At 39.5% G+C, this 20,467-nt stretch overlaps 1 protein-coding gene across 2 annotated transcripts in view; it reads right to left on the bottom strand.

The window, feature by feature from the left end:
* LOC124796341 (titin) overlaps nucleotides 1-20,467 on the bottom strand; it is a 1,000,763-nt gene that overhangs the window by 175,369 nt on the left and 804,927 nt on the right. For both annotated transcript variants that reach the window (XM_047260475.1, XM_047260476.1), the window contains 3 exons: nucleotides 8,052-8,266; nucleotides 5,492-5,764; nucleotides 288-465 (listed from right to left, as the gene is read on the bottom strand). In XM_047260475.1, the coding sequence (XP_047116431.1) occupies nucleotides 288-465; nucleotides 5,492-5,764; nucleotides 8,052-8,266 (666 nt within the window). The remainder of the gene's footprint in view (nucleotides 1-287; nucleotides 466-5,491; nucleotides 5,765-8,051; nucleotides 8,267-20,467) is intronic.

Genomic DNA, 20,467 nt, shown 5'->3' with positions numbered 1-20,467 from the left:
ACAGACTTTTTGTTTTGCCAATCTGTCACTCAACTTCTCTGCTATATGGAGAATAACAACTCTCCTTTTCATAATTTTATTATAAGCCAAAGTAACTGGTTTATAACACATTAACTGAACTTCTGTAATCCATAACGTTTGAGAATTGGAAAAAAATAACACTTCAAACATATTTCCCTGTTGTGAAGGACTTAATGCTGATTTTTTTCAGTGTGACCTCAGTGGCTGATGTGTGTTAAATCTAATTACATATATTTACAAAAACATTCACATTTTGTTTAACTAACCTTGTACGGTGAGTAAAGCCAGACAGGTTGCTTTTCCCACTTCATTTTCTGCAACACAAGCCACTTTGCCAGCATGACTGTTTGCCACACAAGGAATTGTTAGCACCTGACGCTCGCCACTTGTTGAGACTAGAAAATCCTTTCCAGATACGGGTTCATCATTGAAATACCATTTGACCTAGAAATTTAAAAAAAATTATCAACTGAAGGCAATTATGAAGATCACAGTTCTGTTGTAGATCTTAATTTTTCTTCCCTCTGCCCAGTAACCTGATTACTAAGCTACTGTTAAAGACATAATTTCAGCCGTGGCACAGCTTAGCACTATAACAGAGAGGAAACATTATCACAGAGGGGAGCACCACCAGGTTCAACTGATGACTGATCCACAAACATAATTTATTTCTAGTACCACAGATCCACCTACAAATTAAAGATAAATTGTTACACCAATATGAGAAAACATGTATATAAATATATAAACAATAACCTAAATAATCACAAAAAATTATTTAAATAACTTAACCTGACTACAGCCTATAATATTTTATACCATATTGATGAAGTCTGTCAGAACACTACCATCTTTCATCATATACAAAATCCTTTTTTTATTATTTCTTGTGAAAGACAGCTGTGTAACATGATGGAATATCTTTCTTGTAGTAACATAGCAATTTTTTACAGTACCTTTGGTGCAAATTATCTACATACCATCTGTAAGTCATATCATCTCACAGCATGAAAACTGCTGCGCATTACAGTTGCAACATCATGAAAGGTGAAATGCAAAGGGAGGGAGGGGGGGGGGGGGGGGGGGGGGGGAAGGGGACACACACACACACACACACACACACACACACACACAAACTAGCGTGAAATGTACTATGTGCAACTACACAAGGCAGGCAGCTGTAACACCAATTACATTCTCTACACTGGTGGCGATCAACCCGGTCCCTACTGCCCATTAGTGAGCATTCCAGCTTTCGTGGTGGTTGTTGTGGTCTTCAGTCCTGAGGCTGGTTTGATGCAGCTCTCCATGCTATTCTATCCTGTGCAAGCTTCTTCATCTCCCAGTACCTACTGCAGCCTACATCCTTCTGAATCTGTTTAGTGTATTCATCTCTTGGTCTCCCTCTACGATTTTTACCCTCCACACTGCCCTCCAATACTAAATTGGTGATCCCTCGATGTCTCAGAACATTTCCTACCAACCAATCCCTTCTTCTAGTCAAGTTGTGCCACAAGCTCCTCTTCTCCCCAATTCTATTCAATACCTCCTCATTAGTTATGTGATCTACCCATCTAATCTTCAGCATTCTTCTGCAGCACCAGATTTTGAAAACTTCTATTCTCTTTTTGTCTAAACTATTTATCGTCCACGTTTCACTTCCACACATGGCTACACTCCATACAAATACTTTCAGAAATGACTTCCTGACATTTACATCTATACTCGATGTTAACAAATTTTTCTTCTTCAGAAACGCTTTCCTTGCCATTGCCAGTCTACTTCGACCATCATCAGTTATTTTGCTCCCCAAATAGCAAAACTCCTTTACTACTTTAAGTGTCTCATTTCCTAATCTAATTCCCTCAGCATCACCTGACTTAATTCGACTACATTCCACTATCCCTGTTTTGCTCTTGTTGATGTTCATCTTATACCCTCCTTTCAAGACACAGTCCATTCCGTTCAACTGCTCTTCCAAGTCCTTTGCTGTCTCTGACAGAATTACAATGTCATCGGCGAACCTCAAAGTTTTTATTTCTTCTCCATGGATTTTAATACCAACTCCGAATTTTTCTTTTGTTTCCTTTACTGCTTGCTCAATATACAGATTGAATAACATTGGGGGATAGGCTACAACCCTGTCTCACTCCCTTCACAACTACTGCTTCCCTTTCATACCCCTTGACTCTTATAACTGCCATCTGTTTTCTGTACAAATTGTAAATAGCCTTTCGCTCCCTGTATTTTACCCCTGCCACCTTCAGAATTTAAAAGAGAGTATTCCAGTCAACATTGTCAAAAGCTTTCTCTAAGTCAGCAAATGCTAGAAATGTAGGTTTGCCTTTCCTTAATCTTTCTTCTAAGATAAGTTGTAGGGTCAGTATTGCCTCATGTGTTCCAAATTTCTACGGAATCCAAACTGATCTTCCCAAAGGTCGGCTTCTACCAGTTTTTCCATTTGTCTGTAAAGAATTCGCATTAGTATTTTGCAGCTGTGATTTATTAAACTGATAGTTCGGTAATTTTCACATCTGTCAACACCTGCTTTCTTTGGGATTAGAATTATTATATTCTTCTTGAAGTCTGAGGGTATTTCACCTGTCTCATAAATCTTGCTCACCAGATGGTAGGGTTTTGTCAGGACTGGCTCTCTAAGGCTGTCAGTAGTTCTAATGGAATGTTGTCTACTCCGGGGGCCTTGTTTCGACTCACGTCCTTCAGTGCTCTGTCAAACTCTTCACGCAGTATCATACCTCCCATTTCATCTGCATCTACATCCTCTTCCATTTGCATAATATTGTCCTCAAGTAGATCGCCTTGTTTACACCCTCTATATATTCCTTCCACCTATCTGCTTTCCCTTCTTTGCTTAGAACTGGGTTTCCATCAAAGCTCTTGATATTCATGCAAGTGGTTCTCCTTTCTCCAAAGGTCTCTTTAATTTTCCTGCAGGCAGTACACAGTTTCAGGGAGAGCGTAAGGGAACAATTGACAGGAATGGGGGAAAGAAATACAGTAGAAGAAGAATGGGTAGCTTTGAGGGATGAAGTAGTGAATGCAGCAGAGGATCAAGTAGGTAAAAACACAAGGGCTAGTAGAAATCCTTGGGTAACAGAAGAAATATTGAATTTAATTGATGAAAGGAGAAAATATAAAAATGTAGTAAATGAAGCAGGCAAAAAGGAATACAAACATCTCAAAAATGAGATCGACAGGAAGTGCAAAATGGCTAAGCAAAATGGCTAAGCTAGATCACAAATGTAAGGATGTACAGGCTTATCTCACTAGGGGTGAGAAAATTAAAGAGACTTTTGGAGAAAAAAGAACCACTTGTATGAATATCAAGAGCTCAGATGGAAACCCAGTTCTAAGCAATGAAGGGAAAGCAGAAAGGTGGAAGGAGTATATAGAGGGTCTATACAAGGGCGATGTACTTGAGGACAATATTATGGAAATGGTAGAGGATGTAGATCAGATGAAATGGGAGATATGATACTGTGTGAAGAGTTTGACAGAGCACTGAAAACCTGAGTTGAAACAAGGCCCTGGGAGTAGACAACATTCCGTTAGAACTACTGACGGCCTTGGGAGAGCCAGTCCTGACAAAACTCTACCATCTGGTGAGCAAGATTTATGAGACAGGCTAAATACCCTCAGACTTCAAGAAGAATATAATAATCCCAATTCCAAAGAAAGCAGGTGTTGACAGATGTGAAAATTACCGAACTATCGGTTTAATAAGTCACGGCTGCAAAATACTAACGGAAATCCTTTACAGACGAATGGAAAAACTAGTAGAAGCTGACCTCGGGGAAGATCAGTTTGGATTCCGTAGAAATATTGGCACACATGAGGCAATACTGACATTATGACTTATCTTAGAAGAAAGATTAAGGAAAGGCAAACCCACATTTCTAGCATTTGCTGACTTAGAGAAAGGTTTTGACAGTGTTGACTGGAATACTCTCTTTTAAATTCTGAAGGTGGCAGGGGTAAAATACAGGAAGCAAAAGGCTATTTACAATTTGTACAGAAACCAGATGACAGTTATAAGAGTCGAGGGGTATGAAAGGGAAGCAGTGGTTGGGAAGGGAGTGAGACAGGGTTGTAGCCTGTCCCCGATGTTATTCAATCTGTATATTGAGCAAGCAGTAAAGGAAACAAAAGAAAAATTCAGAGTAGGTATTAAAATCCATGGAGAAGAAATAAAAACTTGAGGTTCGCCGATGACATCGTAATTCTGTCAGAGACAGCAAAGGACTTGGAAGAAGAGCAGTTGAACGGAATGGACAGTGTCTTGAAAGGAGGATATAAGATGAACATCAACAAAAGCAAAACAAGGATAATGGAATGAAGTAGAATTAAGTCGGGTGATGCTGAGGGAATTAGATTAAGAAATGAGACACTTAAAGAAGTAAAGGAATTTTGCTATTTGCAGAGCAAGATAGCTGATGATGGTCGAAGTAGAGAGGATATAAAATGTAGACCGGCAATGGCAAGGAAATTGTTTCTGAAGAAGAGAAATTTGTTAACATTTAGAATAGATTTAAGTGTCAGGAAGTCATTTCTGAAAGTATTTGTATGGAGTGTAGCCATGTATGGAAGAGAAATGTGGACAATAAATGGTTTGGGCAAGAAGAGAATAGAAGCTTTTGAAATGTGGTGCTACAGAAGAATGCTGAAGATTAGATGGGTAGATCACATAACTAATGAGGAGGTGTTGAATAGGATTGGGGAGACGAGGAGTTTGTGGCATAACTTGACTAGAAGAACGGATCAGTTGGTAGGACATGTTTTGAGGCATCAAGGGATCACAAATTTAGCATTGGAGGGCAGTGTGGAGGGTAAAAATCGTGGAGGGAGACCAAGAGATCAATACACTAAGCAGATTCAGAAGGATGTAGGTTGCAGGTTGCAGTAGGTACTGGGAGATGAAGAAGCTTGCACAGGATAGAGTAGCATGGAGAGCTGCATCAAACCAGTCTCAGGACTGAAGACCACAACAGCAGCAGCAACAACAACAACAACAACAACAACAAGCATTTCACTAAAAGTTTAGCCTTATTTGACATTGATTTTATCACTACTTTTTGTACCCCATCAGTTAGGCATGAGTGGAACAAGTTGTTCAACAAAAAAACATCTTATTCTACCTTATTTAGTAGAATCTTATGGTTAACAGTATCAAAACACTTATGTCAGATCTAAGAATATATCTATGATCCTCTCATCCCTGTCAAGAGGACAAAGTGTCACTTTTTCTAATTCTACTATGGCTGACTTTGTACATCTACTCAGTTGGTATCCCATTTTATGAAGACTATCAATTATTCAAACACGTACTCAGAAGGGAACAATTTGATATTCCCCCAACACAGAAAGAGAGAAGTTGTTTCTCATAACAAATTACACTACATGGTATAAAATGAAGTAGAATGCAAACAGATCACAAAGATATACAGCCTACCTTTGGAGTTGGTTTACCAGTAACTATACACTCAAACTTAGTTGAATCTCCAGCATAAGCTGTCCTGTCTGCAAATAATTCCTTGAATGCAGGGAAAACTTGTTTATCCACTTTGCTTCTCACTTCTGTTATTCCAGAAGATTTAATTATGAGGTTTGAGAAGCATTTTGCTTCTCCATTTTTATTAGTGGCCTTCACTGTATAAACTCCTTTGTCCTCAGGAGATGTAGATTTAATAGTCAGGCTTACATTTCCATCTTTGTCATGCTGAAACTAAAAAGGAACACAAAAAATTCAGTTCTTCTCTACATATTCTGCACACTTGTGGTACTACAGCATGGTTATCATATACTGAAATATTTTATTTATTTACTCATTTAGATTAAAAACACATATATTCTATTCATTTTCACCTAATCACAGTTACTCCCGAAGCATATTCAATACTGTGGAATACGTTTAACAAGCTTTTAAGTTTTCAACACTTCACAGTCATTGAAGCTTTACAAAGCATATGTGACTGTAGGCTTTCCTGGGTGATGGTGTTGATATATCACGACGTTTCGGGAAGTGTCTGGCCACAAGATGGGTAGTATGACACTTTCCGAAACGTCAAGATATATCAACGTTACCACCCAGCTGGAGACTCGAGAAAGCTTCATCAGCATTATGAGGCAGGTTACTTTTTTGAGGAACAGTTTGAGGTGACGATAAGATGGACCTGGAAATATACCAAACCAAAGTTTGGACAATGTAGGTCACAGTGTGTAGACATGCATTGTCATGATGGAAGATAATTCCAGACCTTCTAAAACCACCAGTTCTAAGGGTTTGATTGACAGATTAATTCATTCATTCATTCATCACATCCACAGATACCATCCAGTGGAAGAACCTTCGGGGAAGGAGAATAAGTCAACAAAAGAATAAAATCATACAAACTTAACCCGTGTACTTTATTAACAAGAAATTGTCACTATTCTCCTTAATGCTGTGCACATTTACCCTACTTAAATGAAATTGAGTAAATTAAAAAGAAAGCTGGTACTCTGAAACAGTCTGCTGCCTCCTCAGGTATACTGTATAGCTGCTGTTTATCTGCTGTTAGAGGTGTAATGTTTACTTTATTACAATTGTGTTTTCCAAATAAATTGTTTTAGTTCTCTAATGTCTGAAGGTTTGTTAATGCCTTAGACAATTATGTTTCAAGCAAGGTTTTATGGGATATGAAAGGCATGTGATGAATTAACAGAAAACTGTTACATAAACAAAGAGAGCTTTGTAGCTTTGTGAAAGATTCAAGAGAAGTCAAAACCCAACAGACAAACAAAATCTAAAAGATGCAAAAATGAGCGTAAAGAGATCAATGAGAGATGCATTCAATGGCTCTGAAAGTAAAATTTGTGAACCAAACTGAGTGAAAACCCGAAGAGGTTTTGTCCTTATGTAATACCAGTAAGCGTTTCGAAAGCCTCTATTCATTCATTTAGTGACCACTGTTACTGTTTGGAATGTATATAAACGATCAGTAAAATGCATCAGAAGCTCTTTACAACTGTTAGCAGATGATGTGCTATAAGAAGGTAGCAATGCCAGAAGACAGTAATGATTTGCAGAAGGACTTACAGAGGATAGATGAATGGTGCAGGGACTGACAGTTGACCCCTAACATAAATAAATGTAACATATTGTGCATACATGAGTAAATAAATCTACCATGCACAATTGCACTACAGATGACAAATTGCTGGAAACAGGATCTACTGTAAAATATCTAGGAGTATCTGACCTAAGTGACCTTAAGTGGAACAACCACAGAAAATAAATGCTAGGAAAAGAAGATGCGAGACTGTGATTCAAGGGAATAATATTAAGGAAATGTAATTCATCTCATAAAGAGGTGGCTTACAAGGCACTTGTTCAAGCAATTCTTGAGTATTGTTCATCAATCTGGGACTCTTACCAGGTACAACTGGTAGAAGAGATAGAGAAGATCCAACAAAGAGCAGTGCATTTCATCATGGGATTGTTTAGTAAGTGCAAGGGCATATAGAGATGCCCAACAATCTCCAGCAGTAGATACTACAAGAGAGGCATTGTGCATCACAGAGAGGCTCACTGATGAAATTTGGAGAGTACTCTCAGGGAATAATTGGACAAGATATTACTTCATCCCAAGTATATCTCCCAAAATCACCACAATGAGAAAATTTGAGAAATTATAGAGCTAATACAGAGGCTTACAGAGAATAATTCTTCCCATATGCCATTCACTAATGGAACAGCGAAGGGAATATCAGTTAGTGGTACCAGAAGTATTCTCCACCACAAACTGTCAGGTGGCTAGCGGAGTACTGATGTACACATAGATGTAGATTGTCACAAATTACTTGTGACTTTCAGTTGCACTCTGTTGTTTCTCATTGTAAAACTGAATCTGGCATTAACGATCCTGTTACGGCGCCAGTACTAGCTGATTACTGCAAATAGTTATATCTTCTAGCCAATCAAGCATTAGTTTTGAGATGCAGATTGTAATACCATGCAGCTGTGCACTTACCACTCTGTGAGCATCTGGCTTTATCTCACAATTGTTGAGGAGCCACTTTATTTCAGGTAATGGGTCTCCTTCCACACAACAGTCTAGGACTGCAGATTCTGTCTCACTGACCATGACATCTGCAAGTAGCTTAGTGAATTTTGGAGCTTTGCCTGAAGCCTCTTCTGTCACCTCTGGCGGCTTTGGCTGAATTTTTGGTTCTGTATCAGCCAGAGCTGCAACACAGAGAAACCAGAAATTCAAAATTCAGTACTGCAAAAAAGAGACAAGTGTCACAGTCACTACTTGTATTTTAGCTTACACAGTATCTTTCAAGCTTACTCTGCAAAAGGTTAGGCCAAATCTTAAGTAGACATTGAAGTTCAATAGGCTATTTACTTATGTCTGAAAAGAGCTATTACAACAATATAAGGAAAAGACAGATTGCTGCAGATGACACATTAAGTTTCAGACAGGCACAACTAAAAGATAATTACACCTAGCTTTTGGCCACAGCCTTCATCAGCAAAACAGAGACGCACACACACACATTCATCCACACAAGCAAGCACACATCACACACACATGACCACCATTTCCAGCAACTCGGACCGGAATGCAGCTACCACATAGAATGGAAGCAGCAATCTGGAGGTGGCAGAGAAGGAGAAAGAATAGCAGCATATGGGTGGGAGGAGAGAAGAGTGCTGTCTGGCAGAGCCCAAAGGGACTAGAGTGCCAACAGGTGCAGCTTTGGTTGGCTGTCTGACATGAAGGTGCAGAGGAGGGAACGGGGAGCACAAAAGGAGAGGACACAGAAAGATGGGCAGGTGCATTGGTACAGGGCAGCACACAAAGAGGTTGTGAGATGATAATAAGGAGGAGGTAGCAGGACACACCGAGTGGAAATTGTTGGGTGGTGGGTGTAAGTACACTTTGTTACCATAAGTTGAGGCCAGGATAATTGTGGGAGTGACGAATGTGTCATAAAGATAACTCCTATCTGCAGTGACAAAAATTCTCTTGCCCAGTATGCTGAGGATCTCAACAAGGCCTTCACACACAGGCACTAACCCCAAGCCTAGACCGCAAACTGATCTCCTGTGCCACACCCCCAATCCTCCCACCACCTCGAAGAACCAGCCAAAAGGAATGCCCCCTTCCTCACTCAGTACTACCCCTGATTGGAATAACTGAACCACATCCTTCGCCAGGGCTTTGTTTATCTATCACCATGCCCTGAAATGAGGGACATCCTTCCCAAGAACCTTCCCACCCCTCTGAAAGTAGTGTTCTGTCACCCACCCAACCACCATAACATCGTAATCCATCCCTATGCCACTCCCAATCCCAGCCCTTTGCCACAGGGATAATCCCTGTGAAGACGCAGGTGAAAGGCCTGTTCGGTCCACCTACCCAGCACTTCCTATTCTACTCCTATCAGAGGCTTATCCCAGCGCTTCACAGGCCAGGTCACCTGTGAAAGCAGCCATGTTATAAAGCAAGTCTGATGCAGTCAGGGCACAGGTTTTTATTTTGATATGACTACCAACCAGCTGTCCACCAGGATGAACAGACACTGTCAAACTGTGGCGAAGATCAAAGTACATCACACTGTGGCACAACATGAAGTTGAATACAACATGCTTGATTTCAATAGCTGCTTCATTACCCAAGCCATCTGAATCCTCCCCTCCACCTCTAGCTTTCCTGAACAGCTAAGATAGTAGTTTTCCTTACAACACATGCTCCCCTCCTGAAATCAGCCCAGCCCCAGGCTGTGGTAACATACTATCCACCCACCCTCCACCCAACATTTCCATCCCCTATGTCCTATCACCCCCTCCCTATTCTCGTCTCCCAACCTCTTTGTGTTCTGCCTTCCGTCAATGCAGTCGCCCATCTTTCTCCTTCTCCACTCTTCTCCTTTCTTGTTCCCTGCCCCCCCCCCCCCCCCCACTTCCTCACCCTCACCACTTACCCGCCCCATGGCCACCCGACACTGTGCCCATTGACAGTCTAGTCTCTGCATGCTTCATCACACAGTGCTCTTCTCCCCCCCCCCCCCCCCCCATCCACACACTACTATGCCTTCGCTTCCTTGCCCCTTCCAGATTGTTGCTTCCATTCCATGTAACAATTGCATTCTGGTACGAGCTGCTGGAGGTGGCGGTCATCTGCATGTGATGCGCGCTTGCTTGTGTGACTGAACGTGTGTGTGTTTTCTTTTCTGATGAAGGCTATTGCTGAAAGATAATATGTAAGTGTCTTTCAGTTGTGCCTGTCTGCAACATAAAATATCATTTTTATGATAAGTAGCAATCTATCTTTTCCTCTTGATATTACAAACTGGAGTTTCCATTGTTTGAAGAGCTATTGCAATTTCTGTTCATAAAATTACAGAAAGGAAGTATTATTTGAGATACGAAATGGTAGTATCACAGTAGAAGAAGAGAAAGACAACCCCACTCATAGTGCTGCAGTGAAAGCAATAAAATTCCCCTATACCACTACCACACAATAAAACTCCCTGCACTAGTGCCCTACACAAATCAAATTTTGGTCTTGGCTCCTCTTCTTGGTGTGGAATATTTTAGAAGGAAGTCAAAATTTTCTCAACTTGGACGGAGCTGGCACTGACATCAATGAAATTTCATTTTCGTTATGTTGATACATGTTGCACATAGTCAAATATCCATAAGATATTGGGAATAGTTTGGTTTATATTGCTTTCAAAGAGAGGTCTTGTTGTGTTCATTTCATTCGAATAGATAAACTTGAATACTAAGCCATGATAAAATTTCCTGGTTTAGGCAGTCTTAACATTAACAGAAATTCTTATGAAGTAAGTGAGGATTTACAATCAATTGCCGAATTCATTATCAACAGCTAACGAACTGAAGAAACTGAAGATAATCCACATGAAAAGACTTCTGAAAACTATAACTACAGATAAACAACCAAGATAGAACAGAAATTGGTATTGGAAAACTGGTGATTTATGTAGTATTAGGCATATTCATTTTGTTCCATTTTTGGGCGGGCTTGGTTCATCTGAACAGTACCTGGAAGTTAAAAGACTCATAGTCAACGAACATCTTTTCTCAGTTTTAATGAATCATTCTGCCAGTAGTTAAATGTGGTGGTACCCACTACCAACTTGCCAGGTCCATCCACTGTCAAATCCACGTGCTGCCAGTGTATGTTTATTGCCATAATAAGATGGACTGGGTAATCTAAAACATCTGTGGTGTTAATGCCATGAGATCGACTTAGAACTTTGCCACTGCCATGTAAGAACGTCAGATACAACACATCTCAAATGACTGTCTAGCTTTTACCCACAGCCATGTCATACTCACGACAACGAAATTTATCTCCCAGTGTTTGGTGAATTGCCACCAAGAATACTTATGGGCTACCTTTACTGGAATCCCAGCTCTCAAGAGTGTACATGATTCACTGTACACCTGTTACCCACATGAGAGGGGATTAAATAGAACATAGATAATGTTAACAGTAAATAGCATGTGGTCTGTCCATGGGTTTTATCATGGCCTTGAAAGGGCTATTAGTGGATCTTATGATGTGTGTGACCAAGATGTCTAAAAACTGCCCCAATGTTCACTCCACTGCAGGTGTTGAATACATAAGAGTAGTTAATTTTAAACAAGGAATGAGAAATGATTGTGATAGTTTTGTGCCATGTTGGTTGATTGCTGTTCAAAATAAATGAAAGAGTAGCGGTCATTACAGATACACAAACTGTTGAGAACCTAGAGCACATAATTTTTGATAATTCTTTCTTAACCCAGATGGTTCAAGATGTTAGCAAGGAGTTTGATTTTCACTGGCCTTGACATCAGTAACCTACTTTTTTTCACAAGAATTTCACTAACAGTAAAAATACAATAGCAGTAAAGTGGGTGTATGACTCCTGCAACACATTCAGTTAGGTTACATTTGATCACTAAGTGGCATATGATTCACATCACAAAGAAAATTTTTACAGCTTTTCTCTTTTGAGGAAGCAGAAACATAAGCTACAATCATTCCAACTTACTCAGCATAAGGTATCTTTGTATTTATGGGATGTTATGTTTATGTGGAGTAGAGTGTCAGCATGTGACGATAGGTTGCAGAGGCTGGGGTGCCAAATAAGTAATGTTATTTTTGAAATATATAGAAAAAACCTGAGTGCAGATAAGAAGAGAAATTGTATGTTAGTGTTCATTTGTAATCCAGAATGCTTATCTGTGAAATAAATAGTTTTTGTTTTAAATGTAACGTTTGAAGAATTTATTGTGCCAAATGTCTAGGTAATGAGTGACTTCACATTTGAATTTTCAGTATTTAGTCACCCACACCAATACCTTAAATGTAGTGTAGACTGTCTGAAACAGGATTATGAGAGCAGTCTAAAATGACCATTTCTGTTTGGGAGAAGACCAGAGCAGATGCAAACCCATCTAAGGAAGAAAATGTGGGAATAGAACACAATCTCAAATTCTATGTAGTAATTTGACGAGAATAGGGGAAATTGGAATGGAGACAAGTGAAAAGTTTCGTGGTCTATATAACAAGTGGAAACTGCAAAGAAAGAAATCACAGAGAATAATAAGATCAAAGAAACAGTAGTGTAGTGTACACAATAGAACACTCATAGTAGGATATAATGACTTGTGGCTAAGTGGAATCAACAAATTTAATCCCAAAGGCTTGATACACCCTGTGGGATTTTCATCTAATTTTAAAGGAATTTGGCCTGTCTGTTAGATGGAAGAGGAAAAGATCAGTTTTGTGTCAAGGAAGCTAGCAGAGGACACAATACGATGGTGCTCGTGTGGCAGTAATGGTAAAAAGCTATGCAGATTTCGAGGCGGAATTTCTGCAGGGCTACTGGTCAGAGAAAAAACTGATCAAAATAAGTAAGTGAACAAAGATGCTGAAGAAAGCACAGAGCGCTAAAGGGTTTCATTGATAAGGAATGGAAGAAAAATCTACCTCTGAGTCAACCATTCGAAGAGGATTTTTTGTTCTACCTTAATAAAAGATTACTGTGGGATGTGTAAACTACGTTAGCAGGATCAGTGGCAGAATACACTGAGCAGCACAGTGGTTTTTAAAACAGATTGATCAGGTCAAACAAGAAATGTACACCCAGTAAAACACGGAACAGGAATATAACATGTAGTATGGGAATTCCTGGAAGCAGAAATGAACAATCAACAAGAAGATCACAATCAACATGGGGACAGAATAAGTGGGGGTGGTCTATGAGCTTGGCAGAAACGCACACAATACAAATGAGGGCATGAGGCACGATGCAGAACTTCCAGCATGGCAGAGGATATTGAATGCTGCACTGGTTGGATGAAGACAAGTACCAAACACACAAAGAATATTGGAAGGAGGAGATTGTACTCAGGAGTCAGACAACTATGCATAGCTCTAGAACAGACCCAATCTGGAACTGGAAATGAACAGTCAGCACAAATACTAGTAATTCATACGGAAGAAATAAAAGAAAAACAACAGGAACTGATGTCAGAGATCAAACTACAGGAAAAATATGAGAGGTGACCAATAACGAACATAAAAATCGAGAATTTAAAAGTGCAAGCCATTTTAGATGCAGGAAGTGACATATTTTCTATTTTCAAAAATTTATATGGAAAACTATGGGAAAATGGACACCAATTAGTAAGTTTTCCCATAAATGGATAAAAAATATTAAGTGCAATCGGGGCTATAAACAAATCCATAAAATGCCACGTATTACTGGATGTGGAAATAGAGGGAGAAATGTATACAATGGAGCATTTGGTAGTGCCAAATTTGTGTGTGATGAGTGCAAACTGGATGATGGAATGTCAGATGGAGGTTAATTCTGGTGAAAACACCATGAAGATTCAGAAGATAGAAAGAGAGCAAAGGGTTACATTTAAAAATGAAGAAAGCTGTACAGGATACTGAGGCATTTGACAAGCATATATTACACTATGACTGAAGAAGACCATGGGAAGCAGGAACAAACAGAAATACGGCAGTTCAAAACAGCATCTAGAAGAAGAAGAGGAAGAAGAATGAACAACTGAAGAACAGGAAATTATTCAGAAAATTGCAATAGAAAATATGTATAATACAATAAAACCACTTAGCCATTCTACAATTTGAGTATAAATAAGTATTTTCCAGGAAACTGGGTGTAACAAAAGCCACACCAACCATACTTTAAGAAACTGCACCCAACACAGCAAGTCATGAAAGCTGCAGTGAGGGAAAAAATACAGAGGATGTTTGAACTGCGTATAACAGAAAGGTCTATTATCCTATATATAATAGTACACTGTTTGTAGTAGGCAAACTTAATGAGAAGTAAGAATCAGGTTAGATGCATGGAAAGTAAACTGTATTTTTGAACCAGAATTGGACTATGGACTATCCAGGAAATGTAGAAGAGGTCCTGTAGAAATTTAAAGGAACTACAATATTTAAGAGCGTGAATCTACCATCAAATCCAGCTACATGAATTTCGATGGTACATTGCATTCCTCTCTATTGGTAGGTGCTATCAATATAACTTTCTACCATTTGGACTAAATATATCTATGTCTGCTTTCACACAGACGTTGGATATCATTTTACAGGATCAACTTTTAAGCAAAATTGCAGTATATGTAGATGATAAACTAATCACTTCAAGTTCATGAGAAGGGCACATGGAAACAACTGAGGAAGTATTAGGTCATATCAAGACAGCAGGAGTGTCTGTGAATTTCATAGAAGGAGCATAAAACTTCTTGGCCACATTATAACAGAGTAGAGTATTGAACCTGGCATGGACAAAGTGAAAGAAATTTGCATTTTTCCTACGCCTAAATGAAGAAACAATGATGCTTGATCATTGAACTGCAATTTTTACACGCCGCACGGTATTAGCCGAGCGGTCTAAAGCGCTTCAGTTGCGGACTGTGCGGCTGGTCCTGGCGGAGGTTCGAGTCCTCCCTCGGGCTTGGGTGTGTGTGTGTGTGTTTGTCCTTAGGATAATTTAAGTTAAGGGGCTCCGGAAAGGCTCAAAATCATGAAAAGTTCAATTTTTACTTTTTTGCGTTTTCTGAATCTGCAGACTATTACCTTTTAATAGATATATAATTTATTCAATTCCGAAGACTACAACTATTTTTAAATTTTTTTTGAAATGTGTTCTACATGGGCGTGACCCACTGTGGCGCTGTTAAACTGCTGTCAAATGGTGTTATTATTAACGTCCGTGTTCATCAGGTACATTTTAGTGATGTGAGTTAAAGTATGTGTTGTGGCTAACCTATTTTCAGAGACTTAGCAGCACCTGAACTGTTGAAAAGGTGTATTCACGAAAAAACTCAAAACCCCAATGAAAGTGTAAATAGTGTTATATGGTCGAGAATCCCCAAGACTGTATTTGTTGGAATAGAAACACTTCACTTTGGTGTGTATGATGCTGTTGCGACTTTCAATGATGGCAACATTGTAAGGTGCAAGGTATTTAGAAATATGGGAATGAAGATAGGTTCTAACATGGTACGAGCGATGCTTGCTTTAGACAAGGAACGCCTTCAGGCTGCAGACAGGGCTGTAAAGAGTCTAGAAATACAAGCAAGAGTAAACAGGAGGAGGAACAAGAGGAAGCTGGAGGAGGAGTTTGCAGAGGATGAAGATAATCCATCCTATGGACCTGGAATGCACTAAAAAGTTAATCCAATCTTTGTCGCTCGATTCCCAAAATTTTTATTTTCTCATACTAATTACATGTTTTCTAAGGATCTTCCAAACATATTTGTTTCAAACTTTCAGTAAAGGTTACACAGTACCTTCTGCATAATTTAACACAGCCTTTTTCCAAAAAACTGTATATTTTTGAATATATAAATAAAAAATTGCAAAAAAATGTTGTGAATTTTCATTACAAATGAAAAAAAAATCATCTTTAATAACTGAACTAAAATTTTGTAAAATCCCTGTGTTAAGTTGTAGCCCATATTCCAATAAATAATCTGTAAAAAGTTCAACTTCCTACCTCAAATACTTTGTGAGGAAAGATGTAATTTATAAGCGTTATTTTAACATTGCAAGTATAGGGCGTTCCGGAGCCCCTTAAGTAGTGTGTAAGCTTAGGGACTGATGACCTTAGCAGTTAAGTCCCATAAGATTTCACATACACACGATTTTTACAGACTTTTGTTGGGGACCAAAAGTTATATAATGAAAGTTTGGAAGGTAAAAAAAAAAAAAAAAAAAAAAAAAAAAATAATAATAATAATAATAATAATAATAATAATTCGCAGTGGACACAATAGTGAGAGAGAGTTTTCAATGAAATCAAGCAAAAACTGAGTCAAGCAAACAGCAGGACAAAAGTGGAGAGAATGAGAAAGGGCTATTTTGAGAAAGTGTATATATCTAAGCAGATATTGACAATGGGATGCCATTCACATCAAAGGTATGGAAATACACATCGGAGAGGAACAAAGTAGGGTCCATATATATATCATAGGATAAAGACTGGCAAAACTTGTCAAAGAGGGAGGAGGAGCAGACAGAGCTTCAGAGCAGTCTCTTGTCTTTGGGGTGGGAAACTGCCTCTAACGGTGGAAGAATTAGCAATGATCAACGGCATGATGATGTAGAAGGCAATGGAAACCACTGCATTTAAAGACACATAACATGTATCCCCAGGAGGTGTGGCCTGTAATTGAAAAATTGTCATGACGATCTCTCCATTGCCAAAAGATTCCAGAATAGTCAACCATTCAGATCTCAGGGAGGGGACTGCCAAGGGGGAGGTGACCATGAGAAAAAGACTGAATAACTCACGAAAGGATAATGTTCTATGACTCGTGGTGTGGAATGTCAGACACTTGAATGTGGCAGGAAAGCTACAAAATCCGAAAAGGGAAATGTAAAGACTCAATCTAGATATAGTAGGGGTCAGTGAAGTGAAATGGAAAGGAGACAAGGATTTCTGATCAGATGAGTATAGGATAATATCGATAGCAGCAGAAAATGGTACGAGGGTTGTACTAAAAGTAAAGTTTTCATATTTTTTACAAATAGAAAACATTGTTTATTGTTATTAATTTATACATTGTTGAAAAGCTTACACTTTTGTCTATTTTTCAACATAGTCTCAATTTTTTTGGCAGACTTTTGAAGACGGCTCCCCGCCAACCCGTTGAGGAAGCATGTGACCTCTGCTCAGACTTCGTCATTGCTCTTGAAGGGTATGCCACCTAAGTGTTCCTTCAGCTTGAGGAAGAGGTGATAATTGCTGGGGACTAAGTCTGGTTCACCACCACCAAAGAAATTCAAACAAATGCAATCAGCAGGAAAGGTTATGCTGACTGTGTTTTGGGATCGTAAGGGGATACTCCTCATCGATTTTATGCAACTTGGTATGACAATAAACTCAGACAGATATTGTGAAACATTGACCAAACTCCGGTGAGCCAGAGAGGATGACTGATAGAGGCAGTAGTGCTTCTTCACGACAACACTTGACCCCACGTCGCTCATCAAACACAGGAGCTTTTGAAGAACTTTGGGTAGACTGTTATGCCCTATCCTCCACAAAGCCTGGACTTAGCCCCGAGCGATTATCATCTCTTCCCCAAGCTAAAGGAACACTTAGGTGGCAAACATTTCAGGAGCAACGATGAAGTCTGAGCAGATGTCACACGCTTCCTCAATGGGTCAACGAGAGAGTTCTTCGACTTAGGAATACAAAACCTGGAGCACAGTCTTCAAAAGTGTGTCGAAAAAAATGGAGACTATGTTGAAAAATAGACAAAAGTGTAAGTTTTCCAATGATGTATAAATCAATAACAATAAACAATGTTTTTTATTTGTAAAACATATGGGAACCTTACCTTTGGAACAACCCTTGTATAATGGGAGTAGGATTCGTTAGGAACAGAAAGGTAGGGCAAAGAGTGTGTTACAGTGAACAGTTCAGCGATAGGGCTGTTCTTGTCAAAATCATAGCTGTGTTGGAAAAGTACCAGAGCTTCAAGCGCTGATAGAAAGCACTGAAGCTGAAATCGTTATAGGAACAGAAAGCTGGCTAAAGCCGGAGATAAATTCTGCCGAAATTTTTACAGAGGTGCAAGCCGTGTTCAGAAAGGATAGATTAAATAAAGTAGATGGTGATGTGTTTGTGTCTATTGGTAGTAGTTTATCTTGTAGTGAAGTTGAAATAGATAGTTCCTGCGAATTACTATGGGTAGAGGTTACACTCAACAGTCATACCAAAATAATAATTGGCTCCTTCTACTGACCCCATGACTCAGGTGATATAATAGCTGAACGCTTCAAAGAAAACTTGAATCTCATTACAAATAAGTACCCCACTAATACAGTTAAAACTGGCGGAGACTTCAATCTACCCTCGATTTGTTGGCGAAAATACATGTTCAAAGCCGGTGGTAGACAGAAAACATCTTCCAAATTGTACTAAATGCATTCTCTGAGAATTACTTTGAACAACTTGCATGCCTCACCCAGAAAAACATGCCACAAAACAAATGAATACTACACAGCTACAACAACACATAACGGTGGAGAAAACTCTGCCCACGTCTGAAAATTTATAGAAAGTGTGTTGTCAAATGAACATAAGTCACAGAAATCAGCGTATTCACCTCGCCAAAACATTTGAGAAAACACTACAACATCAAAGCCACCGGTTACACACAAACAAACATGATATGTGCTCATTTCCATTCGTAAATGCATAATAAACAGAAAAATAAAAATTATGTTTTGCTGTTTGCAGATGACAAGTTGTAGATTGTTCAGCAGACTACCTACCAACATAAATACCCAGTAGCTTCACGTAAGGTATGTAAACTAATGCATACATCCACTCTTTTGCCAATTAAGCTATAACTAGAACTCTAAACACAAGGTAATAAACAACATACAGTGCATCAGAGAATTAATACATATCTCAACTGTGAACTGTAAACAAATGATGAATAACATTTACAACAATTATTCATTCACAATTGGAAATATTTTGTACCAAAAGTTTCTCCAAATGTCAATATGTAACAACAATTTTAAAGTAAGAAAATCATATAACCCACTGAAGACAGCACAAAAAGTGCTGAAACATGTCTGGGTAAAAAGAAACTAAAAAGGTGCCTTTACATATGTCTGCTTGTGTCTGTATATGTGCGGATGGATATGTGTGTGTGTGCGAGTGTATACCTGTCCCTTTTTCCCCCCAAGGTAAGTCTTTCCGCTCCCGGGATTGGAATGACTCCTTACCCTCTCCCTTAAAACCCACATCCTTTTGTCTTTCCCTCTCCTTCCCTCTTTCCTGATGAAGCAACCTTGGGTTGCAAAAGCTTGAAATTTGTGTGTGTGTTTGTGTTTGTTATTGTCTCTATCAACATACCAACGCTTTCGTTTGGTAAGTTACAGAATATTTGTTTTTAGATATATATTTTTTCCACATGGAATGTTTCCCTCTACTATATATATGAACTACGACATATATGGGAATTAAGTTTTCTATATCCCGATTAGCGATCCCATTCCCATAGTGGTGACCCCGCATTTCGTTCGTGTTTTGCATCTTCTGCGCCAGTGTTTATGCAACAGGTTATACGCACTACGCAATGACCACGCCAAACAATGCCTTGTTCGAATATATGGAAGCACAACTCTGTTCAACCAACGCCATGTGCTAACCTCATTAGTTTCCAACAGTCGACAACTATGCAGTTAGAGCGAACAATGGACTCAGGCTTCGCGTAACCAGATTATGCCCATCTGACAGTGAAATGTCAGCTCAAAAATATTTCTAATTGTGTCTCTTCAAATCGAGTGTTTCAAGAACAAAGTGATCTCCATTCGAACACGTGTTTAGCCACCCACCAGCATGCTACATCAGTTATTGTTGGGCCATGTGCAACGCCGCCATTACTACAAACCATGCCGGATCCGTTCCCCGCACGTGGTGTTCCAGTTGTATCTAATTTACATGTACAGTTCAGTGTTTCACATAACATGGACCCCTTACCTCACCTCAGTGGCCTGCCACACACACTACAGCCATGTTATGCATCAGATAGTTTCCACATGGGTGGCGTTCTCAACCCCCATCCGCCCCCACCTCACTTGCAGGGGTCCCCGTTTTTGGTCAGTCAACCGCCTGCCACTCCCACAGCCCTGCCTGTATTTGCCGTGCCGGCCTCTCGCCCTGTTCCAGAAGCAGGTCATTCCCATCCAGCACTTGTCACTCATGGTCCAGTTTCCGGGCCCCCCCTCGTGTGCTGCCCATCCGCCCATTTCCACAGTACCATCCGTGCCTGCCGCGTCATGTTTTCGTGACACACAGTCAACTATGCCAGCTGCTGCTGCTGCTACTACAGATTCGCTCACCTGGTTTC

The sequence above is a fragment of the Schistocerca piceifrons genome, chromosome 4, assembly GCF_021461385.2.
Source record: "Schistocerca piceifrons isolate TAMUIC-IGC-003096 chromosome 4, iqSchPice1.1, whole genome shotgun sequence".
Lineage (NCBI taxonomy): Eukaryota > Metazoa > Arthropoda > Insecta > Orthoptera > Acrididae > Schistocerca > Schistocerca piceifrons.
This window is presented reverse-complemented; position numbering and strand designations above follow the sequence as displayed.